The 25,479-nt window shown below is 36.0% G+C and overlaps 2 protein-coding genes and 1 long non-coding RNA gene across 6 annotated transcripts; all 3 read right to left on the reverse strand.

Annotated features, from left to right (window-relative positions):
- Positions 1–6,825: 6,825 nt before the first annotated feature.
- Positions 6,826–7,985, reverse strand: LOC127430017 (uncharacterized). Its single transcript, XR_007895389.1, has 2 exons — positions 7,498–7,985; positions 6,826–7,270 (listed from the first exon to the last, which is right to left on the reverse strand). It is a non-coding gene; the product is annotated as an uncharacterized LOC127430017 (long non-coding RNA).
- Positions 7,986–10,687: 2,702 nt separating this feature from the next.
- On the reverse strand, positions 10,688–15,178 carry LOC127430237 (myb-related transcription factor, partner of profilin-like). Of its 4 annotated transcripts, none has more exons than XM_051679879.1 (5): positions 14,865–15,178; positions 12,975–13,142; positions 12,375–12,818; positions 12,200–12,250; positions 10,688–12,035 (listed from the first exon to the last, which is right to left on the reverse strand). In XM_051679879.1, exons 1-5 carry the CDS (start codon positions 14,989–14,991, stop codon positions 11,551–11,553), a joined length of 1,275 nt encoding a protein of 424 aa, XP_051535839.1. In that variant the 5' UTR covers positions 14,992–15,178; the 3' UTR covers positions 10,688–11,550. The 4 variants fall into 4 exon arrangements, with proteins under 4 accessions (XP_051535839.1, XP_051535841.1, XP_051535843.1 ...); XM_051679881.1 differs by having other exon boundaries at positions 12,975–13,213; positions 14,865–14,946; XM_051679883.1 differs by having other exon boundaries at positions 14,861–14,945.
- A 1,530-nt stretch (positions 15,179–16,708) lies between these two features.
- On the reverse strand, positions 16,709–25,383 carry LOC127429959 (synaptosomal-associated protein 25-like). The gene is made up of 8 exons (XM_051679358.1): positions 25,288–25,383; positions 20,964–21,047; positions 20,044–20,085; positions 19,469–19,517; positions 18,952–19,069; positions 17,694–17,831; positions 17,218–17,362; positions 16,709–17,113 (listed from the first exon to the last, which is right to left on the reverse strand). The coding sequence occupies exons 2-8, from the start codon at positions 21,033–21,035 to the stop codon at positions 17,048–17,050; spliced, it is 630 nt and encodes a 209-aa protein (XP_051535318.1). The 5' UTR covers positions 21,036–21,047; positions 25,288–25,383; the 3' UTR covers positions 16,709–17,047.
- Between the last annotated feature and the right edge of the window lie 96 nt (positions 25,384–25,479).

Consider the following 25,479-nt stretch of genomic DNA (forward strand, 5'->3'; position numbering starts at 1 on the left):
TGCAATTGCTTGGGACACAAGCATATTCACAATAAAGAGCTCGTTTCCAATTCATGCATCAGTACAATAAACACATCGTGACCGCTCCCCGAGGGTGAGCGGCGTGCAGCCAGACACAGAGAGGCTCCTGTGTCATCTAGCCCATTACACGGACACGTGGCGCCATCTTACGGGCATTTCCAGTTGGATGCTGAGGACAATAGAACATGGGTATGAGTTACAGTTCGTGATGCGGCTGCCTCGCATTAACGGCGTTATTTCCTCCACCGTAACGGTGCGGAACGTGCCGATTCTCTGCTCAGAGATATTAAATATCCTTGCAAAAGACGCAATAGAAATTGTATCAGCAGTCGATGCCCACAGCAGATTCTACAGCCGCTATTTTCTAGTCGTCAAGGATGGAGGATTACACCCCATTTTGGATCTGAGATGCCTGAACCGAGCACATGCGAGGTTTCCGTTAAAAATTATTACTCAGAAACAAATCCTGTCTCACATTCGTCCTATGGACTGCTTTGTATCGATCGACCTGAAAGACACTTACTTTCAAGTACACATAGCCCCTAATCACAGGCCATTCTTGATATTTGCCTTCGAGGGGACTTCTTACCAGTTCAAAGTGCTTCTTGCACATTCACGAAATGTGTAGATGTGGCGCTCGCTCTGCTGAGGCTGAGCAGTGTTCGAGTTATGAATTACCTCGATGACTGGTTGCTCTTAGCACAGTCTCGGCCAGGGCATTATAAAAGGAAAATGAAGACTTCGTCCTCAGACAGTTCTGATGATATAGGATCGGTTGAGACCGTCTTACCCCACCACCATGCCAGTTTGGGACTTGGCGCTTGTGTTAAAAGCACTCACAGGCCAACTGTTTGATCCATTGGATTCAGTGAGTTTACACATACTCTCATTAAAGACTGCACTGCTTCTCGCTTTGGCTTCAGTAAGATGTGTCAGGGACCTTCAAGCACTGTCGGTCAATGACTCCTGCTTAGAGTTTGGACCAGGCTTATCAAAAGCCGTTCTTAAACCCAGGAAATGCAACATGCCGAAAGTTTTGACCACTCCCTTCAGGGCGCAGGTTATTACCCTTCAGGCTTTCTCCCCCCTCCGTTTGCTTCGGACGTAGCGGAGAGGCTACACACACTGTGTCCTGTAAGAGCAGTGCATGCATATATCGATCGCATGAGACAAATGCGGCTTTCAGATCAGCTCTTTGTCTGCGTCACAGGTCGCTTTAAAGGGTTGGCTGTCTCCAAACAAAGGCTTTCACATTGGATAGTGGATGCCATTGCGCTCGCATATGACTCGCAAGGCATACAGTGCCATATTAGAGTAAAATCTTACTCCACTAGAGGCATGGTATCTTCATGGGCATGCCTAATGGTGTTTCCCTTGAAGACATCTGCCTAGCTGCAGGTTGGGCTTACCCTACCACTTTTGCCAGGTTTAACAACCAGGATGTCTCCTCTCTCACTTCCCAGGTGCTTACTGTGAAGGAGAGTTAAACTATGTATCCTGCTGCTTACTACCAGCTTATTTATACATGGTCATCCAATAATAACCCACAGTTAGTGGTCACTAATATAAGTTTTCACTAACCATTTGGTTAGTCCCTTATTTATACTTATTCACACATTTAATTCATTTTGCGATGACTGCGCTACCCGATCCGGTTAGCGTCATCGCCATGTATATCCATCCATTCATCATTCTACTTCTCCCTTCTTATTGCGATGTGAAGAGGAGACTCTGTTGGTACTTTTTGCTACCCCTTTGGAATGGCTAGTAGGCATCATTACACATGTGAATCAGTAGCATGGCGTGATGGTATTCATTCCCCATAGTGTCAGCTATGACGCAGCATTCATGACTTAATTGATAGGTAATGATAAGTTTACGACTGTAACTATGGTTCCCTAAAATGAGGGAATGAATGCTGCGTAAACTGGCCATGCTACTGAATCTACGCTACAAGGGTCGAGTATCACTTGCACCCTTCAGTCGAATATTCTAAAGAGATAGCACTATGCACTGCCTCTATATACGCCCGCTACGCACAAAGCGCTATCTGCCAATTAAAATTGGCGAGATTTTAAAGAGTTTCACAGATTGGCTATGCCTGCAGGGATAACCCCATAGTGTCAGCTATGACGCAGGATTCATTCCCTCATTTCAGGGAACCATGGTTACAGTCGTAACCTTATAGTTTCTTCAATATTAATTTTTTGTGCGAAAAGAGGTGAAACATAAAGCAAGCATCTGGTCATTCAGACTATTTAAAACTTGCACATTAGGATCAGTTGTCATTACTGATAGGACAGAGGACTAATTTAAGCATCTCTGATTGGCCATTGCCATTTCATTGCTCAACGGACATGTCTGTGATTGGTAAGAACACTCAACCACTGCAAAAACACGTAAATAGAAACCATTGACGCAACAAGAGCAGACTTAAATTGATCAGTTTTCACGATTACATTATCGTGGCAGCAGTAAACGTAATCGTGATTTGTTTTTCGATTAATTGTTTAGCCCTAATTGATATTATTTATTTTCTTTGTATTTAACAGCAATACTTTGTATTTGAAAAGATGGATTTGTTGAGTATCTGGAGCTAGATGCTAACAAAGATAAATGCAGTAAAATGAAATAAATGTATATAAAAAAATGCTGATAACAACATTAAATTACAAAATTTAAGAAGTTTCTTGAGCTCAAACAAGATTTAGTGCTCTGTCTGTAATTATAATCCAGAAATATAACTTTCTTTTCATGTGGGCTTATAAGGAACAGTGCCTTTGAAAAGCCTGTTTGCTCATAGTTTAAAAGCCGAATAATTATTTTATTCGTTTAAACAACAATAACAATCATGCATTGTAAAATAGTGTTTTTTATTCATGAAAAATAAATATTATGTGTTTACCTTGACTCTACTTTAAAGTTTTAGTTTTACACTGACCCCTATTGTTCCTAATACACGTTCCTTATAAGCCCACTCCAGACTTTTCACATTTGCAATTAAATAAAGTAACTTAATTTTGTCCGTTTATGAAAAACATCAAATTAGTGTTTAGATGAGAGATTAATCTTTGATTTAATACTCACTTTATTGCAAAGCTGTTACCATTTATATAAGAAAACATGTAAAACTTAGATTTGGGTGGGCTTAACTAGGTCACTTCCCCTAAGTGGAATTTAATAGAAGAATTAATGTATGTGCCATCACATTTTCGCTTGTTTAGATTTTTATTTTAAAATATAGTTAGGATCAATAAGTGGATTGCATTTATGTCTCTAAAAAGTCTGCAAACACACCCTTTACAAGAATTGTATTACATTTATTTCAGATTTGCTATATCTGCTGAAGAAATCTGAAATTATCTCATCATTTGGCAACAGACTGCAGAGGGCAGTAAATTCAATAAGAATTGCATTTCTCATTTCCAAATAATTCTTCCTCAAAAGTACTAAGAATTACTGGAATTGTTACTGGAACCATTAAGGAACCAGAATCACTAAGAGGAATCTGAATCGAAATTAGGGCTGTCATGATTATGAAATTTGGCTGACGATTAATTGTCAAACAAATAATTGCGATTATGACTATTAATTGTCTGTTTTAGGGCTATGATGATTAGTTGTCTCTTTTAGGGCTTTCATGATTAATTGTCATAAATTGTCATATTTCATATTTAAATTAAAATATATAAATCAAATAATAAAATAGCGATACATCATTTCCTATTAAGGCTTTTAAAACTTATGAATGACAAGAAAAATAATGTTTTAAATATCAAAATATTTCTAAAGACTTTAAATATGGTCAACTTTAGTTTTGGTCAATTTTACATTTACACTGTTGTTTTGGAACTCCTTTATATTATATATTTTTATAAAAAAAAATATACAGTGTATATATATATATATATATATATATATATATATATATATATATATATATATATATATATATAAGATAAATAGTAAGATATTTCTGTCCTAATTTCTTCACTTTCACACTTTATTTTAATGCTCTTTGATTAAGCCCACGAGCCCTTATTTCTCATGAAGCAAAACCTTTGAGATTTCGTTTAATCACTTTATCACTCCACAGAAATACAGCAAGCGTGCGTCTCCTCCTCTGTGTCACTATGTGTATTAACCCGCTAGAGACCAGAGTTTGGCATGAGTCTCTGCTGTCGGCACGCGTATCAGAGCACTTGAGAAGTGGTTCACGTGCTCTTCCGGACAGGAGCTGCTGGTTGAGATCCGTCCTGCAGCTCAGTGATGCTCAGAGATCAACTACACAAAGAATGCTACACAAAGATGAATGAAAGATGAGCATTCCAGACCATAGGTGTATTACGGACCAGGCCAATGGGGCCAGTGCCCAGAGGCCCTTGACTACCAGGGGCCCAGGGGGGCCCTGGTCTACAAGGTCTTGCAGCCTATCAACTTTGAAAACAAATGTTTAATATACGCTTGAAAATGTGGGCCCCACAGCTTATACAAGGCCCCCTCAATAGGGCGCTTAGGACCCTTTTGCATTACTAGTTTCAAATTATATTTTTTTAGCCACTCTTTAACCCTATGATGCATATCATATTTGATACATGACTTTCTAAAGCCTCTACATATCTACATGATCAAAACTTTGCTGAAAACCCTGTTGTATGCAATGCGGTAGATTTCTACTGCCTCCTGGTGAAAGTTTCCATGCTCTTGGAAGTAGAAGACCTTGTAACATAATTTCCTAAATGGCTACTTTCATATTGTGATGCACTCATCTTTTTGATGTGAAATCTTCGCTGATTTTGATAAAGTAAAATTAACAATAATGTTTATATTGTTACTGATATTACAAAATGAGTATTTATTGAATTGAAGCAACACATGCTTACTTAAAATTTCATTATTTTATAGAAAATTTGGTTTAAATTGTTTAAAAAAATTATTTAATATGTTAGGCTTTATAGGATTAAGCTTTATGCTTTGCATGAAAAGTGCTGTCGAACAAAAATATTTATTATACTATTCATTGCTACAACTGCAAGCTTGCCCTACATTACAAAAAATTACTTGGCTTAAGTGGTTGGGAAAAAGAAGATATTGATATATTCTTTTGTGTGGTACAAATGTACTGATTAAACTAGATATGTAAAGTTTGTTGAGACAAACTGTAATGTTGGTTTGACAAAACCTTGTCTGAAAATAGATAATACTTTAAATGCTTGAAGTTAGAAAGTTTTACAGGTCTTACGGAAAGAAAGAAAGAAAGAAAAAAGAAAGCATCTTAAAACAGATTAAAGGGCTTGTGTGTAAGTTTTGACAGTTTAAGTTTGAAATCACAAACATGTAATGTAGTCTAGGAGATTTTGGCATAAAGTATGACTTCACAGGGCTTTTCTGATGGGAGAATAATAATGGTAGCAAAGCTGTAGGGTCATTGCAAACAGAATTTACAATAAAATGACCAAAAGACATTTTTGAGCCACACACCTTTCAGCCCTTCAAAGCTCACACAATGGAGGGTAAAGTCTTTGAAGGAAATAGGGTGTAGGGATGATCACTTCTGAATGGAACGCACCCCATCATTCAAATGAGTTAGAAAAGATATGGCAGCGCGAGCCAGAACTGTCTGAACTCTTTGCCAAGTTTCACTAAATCCCAGGTGTAGATGCTGTAGGAGCCTATTTGTTAAATTCTTCAGTATTTACAGTGTATGATGAAGTTAAAATATTTCATAATGTATTATTGCCTCTTTAAATATATGCACGTTTACATATTTAGCAGTTTCACTAAATAATACATTAGACTTCGGTTTGTTTCTCACCAAACCTTATTGATTGTTTTCATAACAATCACATATGAATAACAAAAACAAATTTTCACAATTTCTCCCTTTGTGTTAAGAAAAAGAAAGTCAATTAGGCTTATAACAACACAGGGGTGAGTAAACAATGACTGAATTTTCATTTTTGGGTGAACTATCCCTTTAAGATTCTAAATTTGCACTTCTAGACTTTATGTATTTTAGTTAGCTTATGCTTTGTGCTACATACATTATTAATTGGATTAAATTACAGTTAAAACAACCAACTATGTATATATCCAATAAGTTTAGCCAACTTGCCAGAACAATATCACCATGTCTTGTCTTTGGAATAAATCTGATGGTGACCTACAAAAAACTTTTTTTTAAAGGTAATTAAAAAATGTTGGAGACTATTTTAAACGAAGAACATTTTCCCTGTGTGATTTGAAGACAAGTGTTTTCATTTGAAAATGACAAGATATTAATTAAGGTTTTAATAATTAAAAAGATAATTTGTTTTTGACATCCCACTGTAAACAGAATGAAACAGATCCAAATTAACATAGCGGACATGGTCCACAAATTAAGTGTGTAATTTTAAGAAAACCAACAACAAAACAGACTTGTTCTTACTGTCCTCAGAGGGTGTTCTCACAGTTAAGTCCTCTTTAAAGAACCAAACTCAGACCCCATTTTAGTGGACCAAAAAGTGGACCGAGTGAAAAAGGACCCAGTTCTCTTTGCGTTCACACTGTCTGAGACCTTGTAAGTGGGCTTAGATCTCTTTTTGGTCCACTTGACCAGTTACGGTGTCTCAGTCCTTTTGGCATTCACACTCTGTGTCATTTGTGAGACTGAGCCCACTTAAAAAAATATTGAATTTATTATAATTATTATTAAATGGGCTATATTTAATGTTAAGAGTATAAATAGCTCTACTTATTAACTTATAAGATAATATAAACATATTTGACGCTCTCCAAATGAATAAGCAGCATAAGAGCAGGTGTCTATATTCAGTAAAACTTCATTTATTGACCTTTGGCATCAATATTATGTCATTGTATATTACTACAAAGAAAAGTAATGTAACAGAACTGATTTTAAATAAAAACACTGGATTTAAAGGCAAAATTCAACATTCGATCATGGTAGATTAGTCTTATTAACGACAAAGAGTAAAATTAATCACAATTTATGTTTAATCTACTGACAGCCTCGGTTTACTTCCATTCATAGAACACAATAAATATTCCTGTTGTAATTTCTGAATTTTCATGCGGGTTTCAAGGCGTCCGGTTAATTTCTCGGCCGCATACGTCATCGAGACTGTCTCGTTTCAGAAAAGCGAGTAGGACACTTCGAATGCAGCCTTCGAATGCGACCTTCTTTCACGGGAATTCGGAGGGTGAATGAGGTGTATCCTTCATGGGCACTCACAACCCACAATGTCTAAAAAAATAAAAAAATAAAAATAAAAAACACCAATTTGCCCGTAAATATGATGTTCAACAAGTAATGTTAATTCCCAAGTTGAAGTACCTCAGTAGATGGGTGCAGAGTATATAATATGTATAATTATATTAATATATAATTAAAATAAAGTATTAGACTAAAAGTACACCTGTAAAATCTATTTTCTTTTCTCTTTACATCTTTATAACTCTCCTAAAATTTACCTCATACATTCCCTTCTAAAGGGACTTTGTTCCTTTCTCACGCAAAGCGCTCCCGCTTGTTAAAGTGTGGCGTGCTGTCATAGCAACCATGTTACGTTCCGTTTCCGTTTGTCCTACAAAGGCCGCCTCGTTTAACGAGACTTGTTTTAAAGGAGTACGCTCGGTATACTGCAGTCTTCAAAGGACGCGTCCTACCTAGCATGCAGCCTTTCAAACGAGACACAGCCGTTGTCATTTCCTGAGTACAGTACGGTGGCCGTGAAGTGCAAAACAAAACAACAAATCCAAAGACAAAATAATAATTCAGAAACACATCAACAAATCATAAAACAAAAGAGCAAATCAGAAAACATAACACCAAATCCAGAAACAAAACAAGTTAGAAAACACAACAGCAAATCAGAAAACACAACAGTAATTCAGTCGAAACGGAAAGGGTAGGTACCAGAGCTTCTAATTTGATTGGCTGTGTGAATGAGACCGAGTCATTTCTTCAGGATTGGTTCACTGACTATATCAAAATCCCAAATCCGTTGTTGGCGTCCAAGCATTCACTCAGTTTGCATGTTCTAACTTAAAAAACACTGTTGTTTAAAAAAAACAAAACCAAAAAAAAAAAAAAAAAAAAAAAAAAATAGGTTCCAGTTACTGCCAATGGATAGATTTTTCAAATTTATGTAACTATATGGATTCAGTATTAAATTATTTTAGAAAATAATTGAATAATGTATATGTATAATTCCACATCATGGGAAAATCTCACCAAGATCAGCATATCTAATAACAGCCTTCTACTATATATATATATATATATCCTCTTATTTTCAAAATTTCAGTAGTCGGTACCAATACAAGTGAAATTTCACGGTTCTCGATACCAATTTCGATACCACAGCAAAAATAGGATCATGTGCTATTGAACACTCCAGTTTAGCTATTTTTAATAATTTAATAATTATTTTAATAATTATTATTATTTTCCAGAATTCTATGTTTTAAAGTTTATTTTATCATCAAAATGGTGTCTTAATTCTTAAAAAGTTTAACAAGTGAAAATATAACTTTTCAACATGGCATTTTTATTTGTATTAATTTTTTTTAAATGATTATTATTATTATTATTATTTGCCAAACTTTTATTTAACAGCAGTCTTGCTGTGAAATTTTGCTTAATAATTATTATTGTTATTGTTATTATCATTATTATGATGATGATGATGATGATGATGATGATGATGATTGCAGTGAATATTACATTTTACTGTACAGTTATAATATATTTCTTTCACAAGTTCTTCCATTTTGCTTTTATTATGAATCGAGCTTTTATTATGACGTGTGTTTTTTGCCGGTCACTTCACTGTTCACAACAGGGCTCAGTGTAATCACTGAATCTCATCTGTTTACACTGTCCTTTGAGTCTGACAAATTAAATGTAGGACACAGTTTTGGAGTATTTGTATTTTAGATTACTGTTGTAGTCTATGGTATGTGGTAATTTTGAAATGTGTTATGTTTTAAATGTTATTAGTGTGAAGCACTTTGGTCAACTTTTTTTTGTTTTAAATGTTATATAAATAAAGTTGAGATTAAAGCACAAATGCTGTGATTTAATTAAATAAATATGCAGTCTACATGTAATACGCGTTTTACAGTGTATTACTGCTCTGCTCTGTCAACTGATACAACGTGAATGATTCTCAGTGTCTGTGGAGTTTCCAGTGTTTGAGCAGTCGGATTTATATAGTTCGCAGCTCATCCATACTAAGGTTGCAGTCTTTATCATTTCAATAAATCACACATGTCATGATTTTAATTGGATTAATTGTCCATTTCAGTCTAAAAGGAGCAACTAATAAAGCCTGTGAGCATTTGAAAGCAATCGTGTGTCAGTCATATTGCACGCTGGTACCGGATAGTCGGTGTTCGGTACTACCGGTACTGCAGAAACACTAGTATCATTACATCTTTTTGATTTTAGTATCGACTTGGTACCGAAGTACCGGTACTTTTGAAAACACTTATATGCTGTATATATAGCTACATTTTTAAACAATGCTTAAATACTTGTTAATGTCTATTTGCCCATTTTTAATAGATTTATTTCATTTTTACTTATAAAATGTGAAATTGTTGCTTTTTTAAAGTTTTGCTGCTTTTAGTCTATATTTATTCCCTTTAAGGTCATCAATATGCTAGTGTACCTCCAAATGCTGACAAAATTTACTTTCATTAGATATAAGCATTTAAATTCAACAGTATCTCTCTTCCGGCTTGACAGACTGAGACACAGTCATGACAACATGAAGCACGTGAGAAACTTTGTCCAATCAAATGTTTTCTAGAGAGCACTCCCTCCCCCTAGCTTCTGGCTGTGTTCTAACTGACGCTGATCATGCCTTTGCAGGGTACTTCAAAAGGAGCACAATCCATGTTGTAGAGTCAATTCCAAACAGATTTTCCGATAAGAATCGCATAATAATTAGTTTTGACTTACCGTTATCACCTTTCATGCTTCTGAAGCTCTCACAGTGGAGGGTAATTGTCTTTGTATGGAATAGGGCATAGGAATGATGACTTCTAAATAAAACACGCTGGACGAAAGGAAACTCACTGGAGTTTATTTATATTTTTCTTCAGATGCAGTTTTTTATATCACTTGAGTAAATGTTCTTTATTCTTTATGCTTAGTGTACTGTCATTCAAAACGTGGACAAATTAGCTTCTACTCGCTTGGTTCACATTCATCTGTGTTTGCACAATGGCTCCAGCCTTGCCCTAACATAAACAAAGTACCCGCCCAACATTTTTTTCCTGTTGGATAAGCCCTTTCACTCGGAAATACGTCACATTACAGTAATAAAGTCGGTTGTAACTTCCATTTCATGGTGACTTTAAAGTTTATATAAGTGCTCTTTTTTCAACAATCTCTCCTGCACTTGTAAATACAAAAGTGCAAGACTGACATTTAGTGGATAATTTGAAGTTTCCTTGGAGAAAGAAGTTAGGTGCATGTTCACGTGTCAAAATAAGAGGAAACATTGTTTAGTCACACAATCTAATAAGCAACCACAACCTTTTTTTCTCAGCCATTACCAAAAATGCATAATTGTGGCAGCTTCCTCTGACCTTTTCAACTCTTTTGAGTTGCCTTAATACAATGCATAAATTATAAAGTGATGACTTCGAGTAATATTTCAAATGGTTTATTTTCATGTTTTGAACTGGGTTTTAAAGCAGGAGACATTTTTAACAGTGTGTTGACTTAATTTCGGGGAGACTATAAAAACAGACCTATGGGAGATACCACTTAGATAATATGCTTTCAAAACAGTTTCAGAATTCAAAAGATTACCTCTAACCTGGATGCAAAGTAAAACACTAGAATTAGTCTTTAAAATTCAAGTTAATAGAAACAACCCCAAAAATGAAAAGACACAGGACATCAACTAAAGATTTAAATGTTTACAGTAGGGTCTGCTGAGCAATGCTTCAGCCAGACATTGATATAAAGGTTAAATATGGAGAACCACCCAAATAGCAAAAATGAATTAAAGAAATCCATAAATCATCATAAATCATAGATCATAAATTAACAACTGCCAATTTATTGCAATATCATAACCTCGGCCACAAATATAATGATTTTAAATTACTAGTTATTTTTTAAATACATATTTGCCCATTCCAAATGACTATATAATAGCATATAATTGGTCCAAAGCAGTCCAAGTGATCTACTGAAAACATTCAGTTGGCACCAACAAGGAACTCTACAAAGAACATACAGCACTTAGGCCTCTTTTTTATTCCAACTCCTAATGTATATCGTTTATTACATCATAAACAGACAAATATTCTTCTTAGTGCTGTCTGTCCTGTAGCTCTATGACTTTAAAAAAAAAAAAAAAAAAAGATTCAGAGAAAGATTGCATTTTACTTTGTCTCATCATATTGTAATTTCTCTATGAACTGCATTCACTTTTATATAATTTGCTCACAGTAGTAGCTGTCAATAGTGTGGCCAGAAAAGTTCTGTTGATTGTTCAGATTTTATGGCTGGCCATTGACCTTGTCCTGCAGGAGATTCAAAGTGTTGGTGGAGAAGGTACGCAGGATATGGAGTGTGTCACGCTGCAGTTGTAAGGTGTCACGTGAAAACTGCTGCTGGGTGTGGACCAATTTCTGCACCGATTCTGCAAGTGACTCAAGTGAGTGAGACAGCGACCCTATCAGCTGTGTGGTGGCCTGCTGTTCTTGCAGGCTGAGTGAGGCACTCTGGGTTAGACGATCCTTCAGACTGCATGGATCCAGAGAAGCTGGGGTGGGACGGGGGCGAGCAGGAACTGAACGTGATGATGAGGCCCCAGGAGGTGGAATAAAAGTCCAAACTCTGGCAGCTGAAGGGCCATTAAATATGTTGTGATTAGGTTTTTCTTGAACTGGGCCTTTCTCAACACTGGGACGGCTGAGGAATTCAGGGACACCAGCAGCATTCTGCACTTCTTGGCTTGGTTCAATAAACTGCATGTTACCATCTGGCAGGAAAAGAAACATATTGATGCTGATATAAGCACTGATCAGAGACATAAAGCATCAAAACAGTTTTATAACTACAAACGTATTTAATTATGTGTAAACAAAATATTATATTCATCAAAACTTTTGTGATAACTACTGGTACCTCTGCATTGTTTCTTACCTTGCTTTTCTAACGTGTCAGTCTGGAGTTCCTTAAGAGGCACTGCTGAATCTATTAAAGCATTTCAAATATTTGAATGTTCAATTAACTGTATATAATTCAAATATGAAATGGATCCACAGTAACTGATCACCAAAATGTGCTCACTTAACAGTAAAATAAAAAAGGAACTCACTGTTGAACATCATATTAGTAGATAGCTCCATATCTCCTTTGCTTGGGATTCTTGTGTGGAAAGGAGGTGGCATTGGTAAACTGAATGAATGAGGCCTGCCATTTGCAAAGTCTGAGGAGCCATGTGGTATCTCAGAGACACCAGGAAAGTCCTCGTCATCTTCGTCTACTAGCTCGTAATTTGCCAAAGTGCTTGTGTTTTTGTTAGACATCTGAAGGATCTGGTGCACCATGGTTTCTACAGGCGACAGCTCTTGTGCAATTTGGGCAGGCGTGGCACCTGATGCCCTCATGGCCACCACCCTCCGCTTGGTGTCGCACTTGAGGTCTGCCCATTTCTTGATGACTTCGATGACCTCTCGGTGACACTCACTGACCTTGTTGATACGTGCTGTCACAGAAGCCCAAGTACGGTTTTTCAAGTCCTTTGAAATGCTCAGATTTCCTGTTCAAGACAAGAATTTACTTACCTCTTGTCAATCACAAATGCACTCACATAAACATCAGAGCAGGACAGTGATGTCAACTCCAATAATATCAGGTTTACATCATTAAATCTCCACTAAGTCTAAGCATGCTAATATGAAAAGTTTGGTCTTACCTACTAGAATATGCCGTTTTGTCATCACCTCACCCAGCAGCAGCTCAACCTCTTGGAATGTGAACCGTGATTTTCTTTTCTTAAACCGCATCAAATTGCCATCTGGCCCTCTGTATAGGTATCCCAGGTACTCCGACATCCTTCTCTGCTCTTTGCAACAACCCCTTACTGTGTAACCAATCACAAGCAAACAAGGTTTCTAGACAGCATCCATCAGAAGGTTAGCTTGAATTTTGTACCTGAAATAATACAAATCAAATTTGAAATTACATTCCTTTTTTAATTAATCAGCATCATTTGACTAATTCTTTTCCATCTCCTGTGTTGCACTGCTAATTCATGTCACAACACTAATCAAGAATAACTTCACATTTTAGACCAAAGTTAAAGCCAGTGCCTAAGATTAATTTTGTTTTCTGCTAAGTGGAATTGCATAAATTGTTCACTTTGCAATCTATTTGTTTGCTTAAAATCAGTGGGTCACAACATGCCATTTAAGGCCAGCACTGCCTGCAAAGAGAAAAGGAAAAGTACCAAAGTATGATAAATGTCATACCATATTTAACAGTTATACAAACATAGGTTGTGCATTGTATTTCTAATGTAATATATAATTATTTATATTTTATTTTATGAATTATTTGATTGTAAACAATGTAATCATCCATCTATCAATGAGAAAAGGAAAAGATCCAAAGTAATGATTTTAAAATGGGATCATGTTTACAATAAAAACATTTAAACTAACATACGCTGTGTATTTCAAAAGTAATATATAATGATTTATATTTTAGAAAATCAATTATTTGAATGTAAACACTTATACAGTGTAATCATCTATCTATCTATTTAAAAGGAAAAATACCTTTTAAAAGTATTTTAAAATGGGATCACATTTAAAATTAAAACATTTAAACAAACATAGGCTGTGCATTGTTTTCCGAATGAAACGTATAATTATTTCTATTTTAGAAAATTAATTATTTGATTGTAAATGCTTAATTATTCGATGCAATCATCCATCTATCTACAGCATCTATGAGAAAAGTACCAAGTAATGATTTAAAAATGGGATCATATTTAAAATTGAAAAAATGTAAACTAATATAGGCTGTGCAATGTATTTCTAATATATAATTATTTTTAGAAAATCATTTGATTGTAAACGCTTACTTATACAATGTAATCATCTATCTATCTATCTATCTCTCTTTCTGTCTATCTATCTATCTATCTATCTATCTATCTATCTATCTTTCTATCTATCTATCTTTCTATCTATCTATCTATCTATCTATCTATCAAGAATGCATTACCCCATCATGTGATTGACGTTGCTTATATTCCTTCCTTTAAAAGGACAGGACAGACACAGGCAGGGATTACTGGGACAAAGCATCAAATCCGTATTTTTACAGGATGCTTTGACTTTAAATTAACTGTTACAACTAATTGCTGCGTGATCTCACACTGCCTCGCCGGTGTGCCCATATGCTTCCTGCTTCTTTGTTGTTTTCCTGCCTAATCGGCAGCATTAGCAACAGAGAGAACCGAGCGAGTGCCACCGTGGACACACAGCGAATATCTCAATCGTTCACATCTGCCATTTCGGAAATAACTCATATACGCGTAAACATAGATAATGCACGCCTAAATATAGATTGCAATTTCGTAAATAAACAGGCACTCCATTTGTATGTTGTGTGTTTGTAGCTAGCACGCAAGCCTAGGAGGAAAAGGGTGACTACGCACGCCTTTCGTAGACACATTTACGTTTTTTTTTTTTTTTTGGTTCGTCAAATCAACAATTTGGAAGCGGAGACGGGCAGCGGATCGCGACACATTTTCTTGCTATTGATATTACTGATGTATTAAGTGTTAATTACCTACAGTGCGAATGTGTCCTAGGATTTGTCGGCGTAGTCTTCCCGATAAACTTCGTAGGCAGTGATCCCCTGCGTCGCGCAGACTCAGCTCTACGTGTTTTTCCCCCTCCGCAACGATAGTTCGCCAACATTCTATAGTAATCCTGCACTATGCCTGTGTGGAACCATTCCTAACTATAGCCTACAACTAAACCCCGTGGCCACAGGCTAAGCATTTACCTATTCACTTGACAATTAAATAAATGCAATATTAAGTTGTCTTTTCTACACACAAACACACACAATACAATAAAATAAAATAAAAACGTGTAAAACATAACATGTAATACGCATGTGTTTCCTTTAACAGGGTATCTGGGAGTAACACTCGTCAAAATATACTAATTTAGTGTTTTGCTAGTAGCTGTACTAAATTTATTGTGCTATACGGTAATAACAATATACAATCTGTTACGCGCAAGGGCAAGTATAACAACAAAATGCGTGAGCAAGAAGGTTAACCATGACATTTTGACGCAGATCATAAGGGCCCATTTTGCATAGGCTTAAAATAAAAAAAGCTTCATTTTATAGGCCTTAATACAACAACTACATCGACTGGAAAATAAATAATGACTTGTGCAGCATCTTTTTGTCCTTCATTTGAGCATCTTAAGTAGCTTATTGAAGGCTTTCATACTGAATATCTTATGAAGTAGTGGGGGCGGTTACAAAATAAAACCAGGCATTTAATTAACTGTATTAACTATAACTGTCTACCATCAGTCATACAGGTTATTGATAAACTAGCCATGCATCAACTCTCCTCCATTTTGAGCTTCTTTCACAAAGACGGGGAGTGGCACTGCAATTTTGCTTTTAACCTGTAGGCGGGTGTAGTGAGTACCTTCAAATATGCCTGTATGAGTCTGAAGGAAAAACAAAATCTGTAATCGCAGACCGCATTGTTATTGTTAAAGGGATAGTTCACCCAACTAGCCTCATGTTGTTCCAGATGTTAGCCTTAGTCACCATTCACTTTGATTGTATGGAAAAAAAAAGATACAATGAAAGTGAATGGTGATGGAGGCTGCCGTCCCTAATATTCTGCCCGTCCCTAACATTCTGCCTAATATTTTGTAGGCCCAGAGGGACTTCCCCCCCTTTTATGCTTTGATTCTGAGGGAAAATCTGCAGAAGGGATTTAAACATAACAAAATGTGTTATTTTGAGTACTACACTCATATTGGTAGCTGAAATCATCAAATTACCCAAAATATTTGATAAACAAACATGCAAGGGGTGTGGACGTGTAGAACTTTTGTGAATGCCAGATGCCAGATGTGGAGTTGTATGCACAGATATAGTCTTGGGCCCATATGGGTTTGGAACAACTTGAAGGTGAATAAAATATGGCAAAATAAAAATGTTGGGTAAACTATTCCTTTAACTATTTAAGCATGTCCAATGAAAACAAAAGGACATGTATCAAAAGGGAATTTACAAGGAAATTACAAGACATGAATTTATGTATAGCCTATATATATATATATACTGTATATCAATATTTCTATATATCGATGTACTGTATGTTTATAAATACAGTATATACTCAGTGACCACTTTATTGGGTCCACCTATACACCTACATATTCATGTGATTATCTAATGAATTTAGATAATCACACACATACACACACACACAGTATATAGATAATCACTGTATTTGAAGAACCCTAAGTATATAAGCACTCTAAAATTTAGTTACAAATTTTTTTATTTATTTATTAAAAAAATACTCAAAGCAGAAAAGAAATTACAATAATGAACATAGCTATCTGTTCATCACTGTTTTGTCAGTGACAGTGATTGTAAGTTAATAGTTATCACTCATGTTCCACAGGCCTGGTAAAAAGAATAAGATAGCAGCCTAACAGTAGTGCTTTTCATACAATATATGCCTAAATTACGAATACAGCACACGATAATGCAGACTAGTATATTAGTATTCATTCCATTTTTTAAAGAGCTATGCTCTCAGAACATAAATGAATAACTTACAGTCAAATCAATAGGCAGAAATCCAAGTTTTGTAAACAGTCATTTAAGAGAGACATATGGCTTAATAATTTGTACCATATTGTGTGCACATTTTCCTACAAAAAACTGTAAACGAGTTTAACCAATCATGGACTCTCTCCCATTTCTTTATCTTGGTATTAGCTTTGTGGCCCTCTGATTGGCCTCATTGATGCGGGACTCATTGACCATGGCCTGCAAAAAATCAAATTAGATAAACAGGACCATTAAAACAAACTGGCTTGGTAGAACTTACATTTTTGTTCGGCAAATATATTAATCCCATTCCAAACACTGACCTTGCTCTGTATGCGTTCAATCTGGACATTCTGAGTGTCGATTTCATTGCCCATGTCAAGTGCCATGCTTCTTAAGTTGCCAATGATACTGCCTACCTGGGCCAAGTTTTCCTCCATTTCATCCTCCTTTGCATCGTTGGTCACTCTGTTAAACAGAAATGCAGACAAATGTCAAAAGACTCTCTTAAATCACTTTTGAATACTGGTAAATAATACTGCTGGGATATGGCAACCATTTACATTAACATTAAATATGAAAAATCCTTTAGAGGGTGTTCCAGCCTTGGTCATTTAATAGGTGTTAATTTACTCTAATTCTAACTCTAGGTGTTAAATAACTCTTAAAACATATCCAAATGTGTTAAGGAACATACTGAAATCTAAGAGACTGATTTGAAATGGTTGATGACTTTTCTATTTAAAACGTGAGGTTATAGGGGGCTGTATGCTACATGTGAAGCCAAAAGATCTGGCACCTTCTAATATATCCACCGCTCATCGTCATCTTCTCTCTCTCATCCACCACTCGGGAAGAGGGCTGGCTAGACACCACCCCATCCTGATTGTTACCCCATACCTTCTTATAGGCCCCACTTGCTTCAAAGTCTTTTAGCCTGAGAGACAGACAAAGTTAACAAGATCAGTCATATCTATCCCCTATATCCAAAACTTTAAGAAATGATGCGTGAAATTTTGACTGTTATTTGCGTTAATTGGTTAAGTGGGTTTCAATGCTGATCCCTGAAGACATAATTAGTTTGTGGTACATCTGTTTTGATTGAACCACACAAGAATCACAGTGCATATGATGGTATAAAGGTTGGTTAGAGAAGTTCCAAATTGAGTCCAATGGTAAACTCAAAGACCATTAATTCAGTGAGGGTACACGTTTGCTGACATTTTTACTTTTTCAGAGGTCAGTAACAAAGTAGTTTTTCGGCAAAACAAATTTACTTAGACAATATATGAGTAAACAATTAATAAAATCCAAGCAATTTACTGTGATTTCTTGAGTTCTTTGCAATCACAAAAGCCATCATTCAGCGCAAAACAATAAGAAAAATGAGGCATGCAAAGTTTCCATGCAAGCACACTTACATGCAACTAAAAGCCGAGCTCCTCCAAACATCACATATTTATCACAGGAGCACAGACCGCAGCATTTGCCCAGGTCTGTAAGGTTTTTTTCAGCTTTCCTCATGTCCTGATTGATCTGGTCCAGCCCTCCCTCAATCCGCTCCAGTTGCTCTGGATCACAAAGTGTGCGATCACAGATTATGAATGTTTCAGCGGTTTAAGTATAGGGACAAGATAAAAACACAACAACAGTTTCCTCAGCAAGAAGCGCCACAAGCTCACAAGCAACTAAACATCACAGTAGCTACAGCAGCTCTAGCTCAAAATGACAGAAACAAAACAGACAAATGTAAACTTAAAATGACTAAAAGACAGGAATATTGTTGTGTGAGCATGGGTTGCATGCGATGTATATGTTCATTTCAAATGTAATATCTGTACTGGCATATATGTATATGTATATGGTGTATTGCATGTAGTTAGAACAAACCACTGCTCACAAAACTGGCTCTGAACACAAAAGGAAGCTAAATATGAAGCAAAATCAAAGCTGCATAGGCTTTCCAATGGGGTGGAGGCATGGGCAGAGAGGTGACAATACTGACAGCTGGACTGCCAAAGCCCAGCCATGGCTTAGGTGTCTGGGAGGAGACCTACTTTTTACATGGCCAGATGCAGAGACCGCAACACCTGGCCATGTCAGTGAGATTTTTCTCAGCCTCCTTCATGTCCTTGTTGATCTGATCCAAGCCCTCATCAATGCGGTCCAGTTGTTCTGCCCATGCAGGGGAGATGGGGGACGGCATGGGAGGCAGCAGGAAGAGGAATTGAAAGGGAAAGATATATGAAAGCATGCACACATAAACACATACATGGTACACATTTCCATATGTACAAAATCATATATAGCTATACTTGTATATATGTTGCAAAGAAAAGACAAGTAAATAAAAGAAGATGAAGAAGAGATTTGCTTTACTCCCATGCAGCTCTTTGGCATCTTTGTGCACAATTGTGCATATTCACAGTGCGATTAGAGAAAATTAAATACGCATCTGCTAATCCAATGGTTGAACATCTAATGATGCATTTATAAGTTGATTATTTAGCTGCTGTACATTTCCATCATTTATATTTATCTGTAACACTATTCTGTATGGAGATTATGAATGACCTCCCTGCTCGTCCAACATAACAAGTGTCCTGATTCCAGCATCTTTACTCTGTTGAAGAATTAAGAAGAAATTCAGTACAAGACCACATTGCAGGGAACAACCAACACACCTATTCTCTTTTAAACCCAAAGCCCAACCATCCCAGCTTCATAAATGAATATTATAACCTATTTTAAATGGTTACAGAATGTGTGTTATAGGTGTTATTGTTGCATTATGTTCTATTTGTGCTCAGGGGCCGAATTAAGAGTACCAAACTTAAAGAATAAAACCTGTTAGTTCCTCTCTAGACACACAACTGCATAAAATTACATTATGCATTCTTGATAATACGCTGTCTTCAGGGTGTTATGAAAGAACATCATACTCAAAGGCTTAATTTTCGTATGATTGTTTGAGCAGAGCAAAGTTATTTTTCTCATGATGATGTGCAATTTCCAGTGGAATACAAATTGATATGGCATAAGAGCAAACAACTCATTGTTGGTGATGATCATAGGATGAGGCAATCATAGTTATAAGACATATTATGCATGCAGTTATGAATAATAACTTATGAATAATAAGCTCTCACCTCCTCTAACAGAAGCTTCATGTTTCTAGTGATGTCTAGGGACTGTTGGTTGTAAAAAAGAAGAAAACAGATTTCAAAGACAAATTCAAAGTATAATGTTGTCTCTTAAGTATTTTTTTGCCTGGTTAAATCTAAATTCTCTAATTTTATTCATATATTATTTAACAACACTGACTCAACTTGAACACATTAGGTTACACCAACAAAACGTTTTTACAACTAAATTTAATGAGTTCTGACTACTTTTTAATTTGTGAGATTTGTGAGACTTTTCCAAACAATTCTGCAAAATTAAAAAAGCCCATGCAAAAATGGCACTAAATATGAGTAGAATCAACAAAAAAAAATTACAGTGAGGTTAATACTTTTTACAGTGTATTTTCAACTACATTATAAAAAATTTCCATCATTAGGTTATAACAACATCTTTGTTTCCATCCATTTAACTTGTCACAATATTTCTGTAAATTCTACTTGATTTAATTGAGTTTTCAGAGTTTCAACTTGATTTTCTTGATTAGTAATTAGAATTTCTTTTTTTTCAATGTGTTATTACTAATATTTAACACAGAGTGGAAAATCTGACACTGAATAATGGACCCATTTATGATTTAAATTACTCAGTCCCAGTGGGAATCATAATAATACTGCAGGAGAATATGTAATGTGTTTAGCGTCATCATCTTTGTTGCTATATAGCATGGTAATAAGAGACACCTGTAGTAACCTTAACATAACATGGGAACATGGAAAATGTTTGATGTCATCACTGTAAGGCTGTTGATGAGTAAGATTGCGTTGTGCAATCTCATCAAAACACGACTAAAAAATATAAGGCACACAATGTCAGCTGAAGATCCACAAAAATCGATACCTCCATAGATGTTTCCTACCACTTTGGTGTTTGTTGGTGTCATTACCTCATCTGTCACCTGATTGGCCCTCCTCTGCAGCTCCTCAACTTCAGATCTCATGGTGGAGTCGGCAGCCATCCTAGCTGAGTTCTGCAGCAGGGGGGGAGGACAGGTCGAGGGATGCAGTTATTCTTAGAGCAGGGGCTTTATAAGCTCAGCATGCCTCAGACTGACAGCAATAATTGGTCTAATACAATGGAGAAGAGCACAGTACAACTGACGTGTTGAAATTCTTTGCATAAACTCAAACACAGAGAAAAGACCTCCTCATGCAACACTGAAAGCATCATTCATTAATTGCTAGGTGTTTCAAAATCAGTGTGCATTCAGAGCATTGGACTGGAAAATTATATATCTCTACAATAGGGGAGGGTTTAAGTTGTCAAAATGTCTCGAGCATCTTTGTTTTGTGACTAAAGAAAAACATGAGCAGGCATTTGAACCAAAGCAGTGAGACTTATTTGCTGCATACATTTTATTTTACATCTTTGGTTTGAGGAAACTTCATGATCACCTACAATAGACCTTATTCACGCTAGCGCCATCTTTGATTTTTAATGGGAATGACAACGAGGCTGTGAGGGGTAGACTTAAAGTCTCTTCAATGGGCTGTACTGCAGTTCAAAGTGTTTTTTGATTGTTCCGCAGACAAAACATTGATAAAATATCTGTCCAAGTACATTCAGTTTACAAAGCACTCCAGGCAACATGAGTTGTGAAAAATCAGATGTGATCTAGGAGCTTTATTCTGCTTCATACCGTTCGTGCCATTGAAGAGATGGTAAGTCTATCCCTCACAGCCTCATTGTCATTCCCATTAAAATTCAAAGATGGCGCTAGCCTGAATAAGGTAATTTGATATATTAACATATAGACAAAACAAAGATGTATATCATTGTGATATGTGAAGACTGCAAGAAGTGTGGAGTACAGCTACTGTATATCCTTTTGATGTTAAGAAGACTCACCCAAAAGTTGACTGTTGAAATCACACACTTTTTCCCTGAATTGTCCGTACTGATTTTAAGACACTTAATTATGTATATGAGTTTAAGGGCATCATCCATTTAGTCTAAACACAAACATTACAGACACACACACACACACATGTTGGTGAGGCTATCCTTATGAGGACTCTCCATAGACATAATGATTTTTATACTGTACAAACTATAGATTCTATCCCCTAACCCTACACCTACCCCTAAACCTAACCCTCACAAAAAACATTCTACATTTTTACATAAAAAAAAAAAAAAAACATTGTTTAGTATGTTTAAGCGATTTGAAAATATCTTCACAAAATCACCACACACTCCACATTCACAAAACACAATCTTTTCTCATTTCAATTACAGTTTTAAATAGTACATTATAATTACCAATTTGTTTTACCTAAGCAACATGCAAATGTATGGCTTGTAAGAAGTCATTAATCATATACCAACAAATCATGCATATGGATATACAAATACTATTACAGTTGAAGTCAGAAGTTTACATACACCTTAGCCAAATACATTTAAACTCAGTTTTTCACAATTCTTGACATTTAATCATAGAAAACATTCCCTGTCTTAGGTCAGTTAGGATCACTACTTTATTTTAAGAATGTGAAATGTCAGAATAATAGTAGAGAGCATGATTTATTTCAGGTTTTATTTTTTATCACATTCCCAGTGGGTCAGAAATTTACAGAAGTTTACTTTGTTAGTATTTGGTAGCATTGCCTTTAAATTGTTTATCTTGGGTCAAACGTTTTGGGTAACCTTCCACAATCTTCTCACAATAAGTTGCTGGAATTTTGGCCTATTCCTCCAGACAGAACTAGTGTAATGAGCCAGGTTTTAGCACACACTTTTTCAGTTCTGCCCAAAATTTTCTATCAGATTGAGGTCAGGGCTTTGTGGCCACTGCAATACCTTGACTTTGTTGTCCTTAACCTCTTGATGCTCACTGACCCCACCCATGGGTTTGACTTTACTTAAATTAGTTCACATTTACTATATAGTGTGCTGTTCAAAATTGTTCATAATTTTGACAAATTATACATCTTTATAATATGTCAACATTATTAACTCTTTTTTGACTAGACTATACAGTATATGTGAACTAATTTAAGCAAAGTGACATCAGTTCTGAAGATGTTGCTTCAATATATCCACAATATATCCAATATATCCAATATATTATTTTCCTTCCTCATGATGCCATCTACTTTGTGAAGTATACCAGACCCTTCTACAGCAAAGCACCCCCACAACATGATGCTGCCACCCTCATGCTTCACGGTTGGGATGGTGTTCTGCGGCTTGCAAGCCTCACCCTTTTTCCTCCAAACATAACGATGGTCATTATGGCCAAACAGTTATTTTTATTTCATTAGACCAGAGGACATTTCTCCACAAAGTAAGATCTTTGTCCCCATGTGCACTTACAAACTGTAGTCTGGCTTTTTTATGGTGGTTTTGGAGCAGTGGATTCTTCCTTGCTGAGCAGCCTTTCAGGTTACATTGGTATAGGACTCGTTTTACTGTGGATATATATACTTGTCTACCTGTTTCCTCCAGCATCTTCACAAGGTCCTTTGCTGTTGTTCTGGTATTGATTTGCACTTTTGGCACTAAACTACGTTAATCTCTGGGAGACAGAATTTGTCTCCTTCCTGAGCAGTACGATGGCTGTGTGGTCCCATGGTGTTTATATTTGTGTACTATTGTTTGTACAGATGAACGTGGTACCTTCAGGCATTTGGAAATTGCGCCCAAGGATGAACCAGACTTGTGGAGGTCCACAATTTCTTTTCTGAGGTCTTGGCTGATTTCTTTTGATTTTCCCATGATGTCAAGCAAAGAGGCACTGAGTTTGAAAGTAGGCCTTAAAATACATCCACAGGTACACCTCCAATTCAGCACACTTTCTATCAGAAGCTAAATGGCTATTTGTCTAAAGGCTTGACATCATTTTCTGGAATTTTCAAAGCTTAAAGGCACAGTTCACGTAACCTTTTGACCCACTGGAATTGTGATATAGTCAATTAAAAATGAAACAATCTGTCTGTAAACAATTGTTGGAAAAATTACTCGTGTCATGCACAAAGCAGATGTCCTAAAAGACTTGCCAAAACTATAGTTTGCTAATATGAAATCTGTGGAGTGGTTAAAAAATGAGTTTTAATGACTTCAACCTAAGTGTACGTAAACTTCTGACTTCAAATGTATATGTAAAAACAGGCTTTATAATAAGAGCTAGTGACTGTGTGCTATCACCTTTAACAGATCACTAATTAAAGTTCATACTGCTGGTTCAGAATAGAGGGAGGGGTGATGTCATTATAAAAATTATCACCATTAAAATGTATAATATCATTTATAATTAAAAAAAACAAAAAAAACAAATTTGCATTCAGGTTAATTATTATTTTGCAAAATATGCTCATATACCAATGCACATTTTGAAACAGTTAAAAGTTGTTCTCCAAAATATATTTGGAAAGGAAAAAGCATCAAACCAAGGAACATTCACAATGTTGGATTAGATTCATTTGATTTTTAGATAAAAGTTAGATTCATTTAGTTATGTAGAGTTTAATGGAACTTGAATTTTCTTTATGGATTTTGGATGGATTTCATAGCCCACTGTACCTCCATTGATTTACCTGTTTTATCTTTTCTCCTTTCTTTAACTTTTAAAATTTTCATCATTGATCCTAATTAGTCTAAGATTCAGTATATAATAACGATACGATGTGATGCTGTTTTCATTATAATTAGACATATCAATGTTGATTTATCATCAATCATTACTGTAAGACAAATGTCAAATAACTCCCCCTCAAAAGGGCAAGATTTATTCATCTTAGTGCCTTCCCCTGGGCACAGCAACACACTGTATAATCTATTGGACTAGTTTGCCTATGGGTTTTAAACCACAGGTGGACATCCCATGCCCTTAATGACGGGATTTCATCTGCATCAGTGTAGGACTTCTGTCCAAACCACAAGACAGGTAGAAGACTGTAAAGTATCAGGTCTACGATTATGGATAGTTCACACCTAAAGTCCAGCAAGTACATCAATTCAGATGGACATATTATGATTTTTGAACAAACTATCAGAAGCATCATTCATCGTCCTTAAAGGACCATGATTACATTATATCAGACTTTTATTATTGTTATTCTTCAAGGCGTTTGATACATTTATAGATGTGTTCAGATGATTATGGAAACAATTATTATGTTTAATGTATAGTGATGCCATGTCTCTCTAGTATACTTTTTAAATATGGAATCAAATCAAATTTTAATTAAATCTTTAAAAAAACTTACCGTACGACAGAAGACGCACTCTAAAACTGTCACTTCCCCGGAGGATGGCGCAAAGACGAAGCCCGTTTGGTTCGCCTCAGTCGCGCTCAACACCTGTGTTTGCTCATTGATCTGATTTCAGCATCATCTACTCAGCACAACGAGGCAGTTTTCTTCATCCCAGGTAACTCCGAAGTCACGCCCACTTGTGGA

This window comes from Myxocyprinus asiaticus, chromosome 39 (genome assembly GCF_019703515.2).
Source record: "Myxocyprinus asiaticus isolate MX2 ecotype Aquarium Trade chromosome 39, UBuf_Myxa_2, whole genome shotgun sequence".
NCBI classification, from domain to species: domain Eukaryota; kingdom Metazoa; phylum Chordata; class Actinopteri; order Cypriniformes; family Catostomidae; genus Myxocyprinus; species Myxocyprinus asiaticus.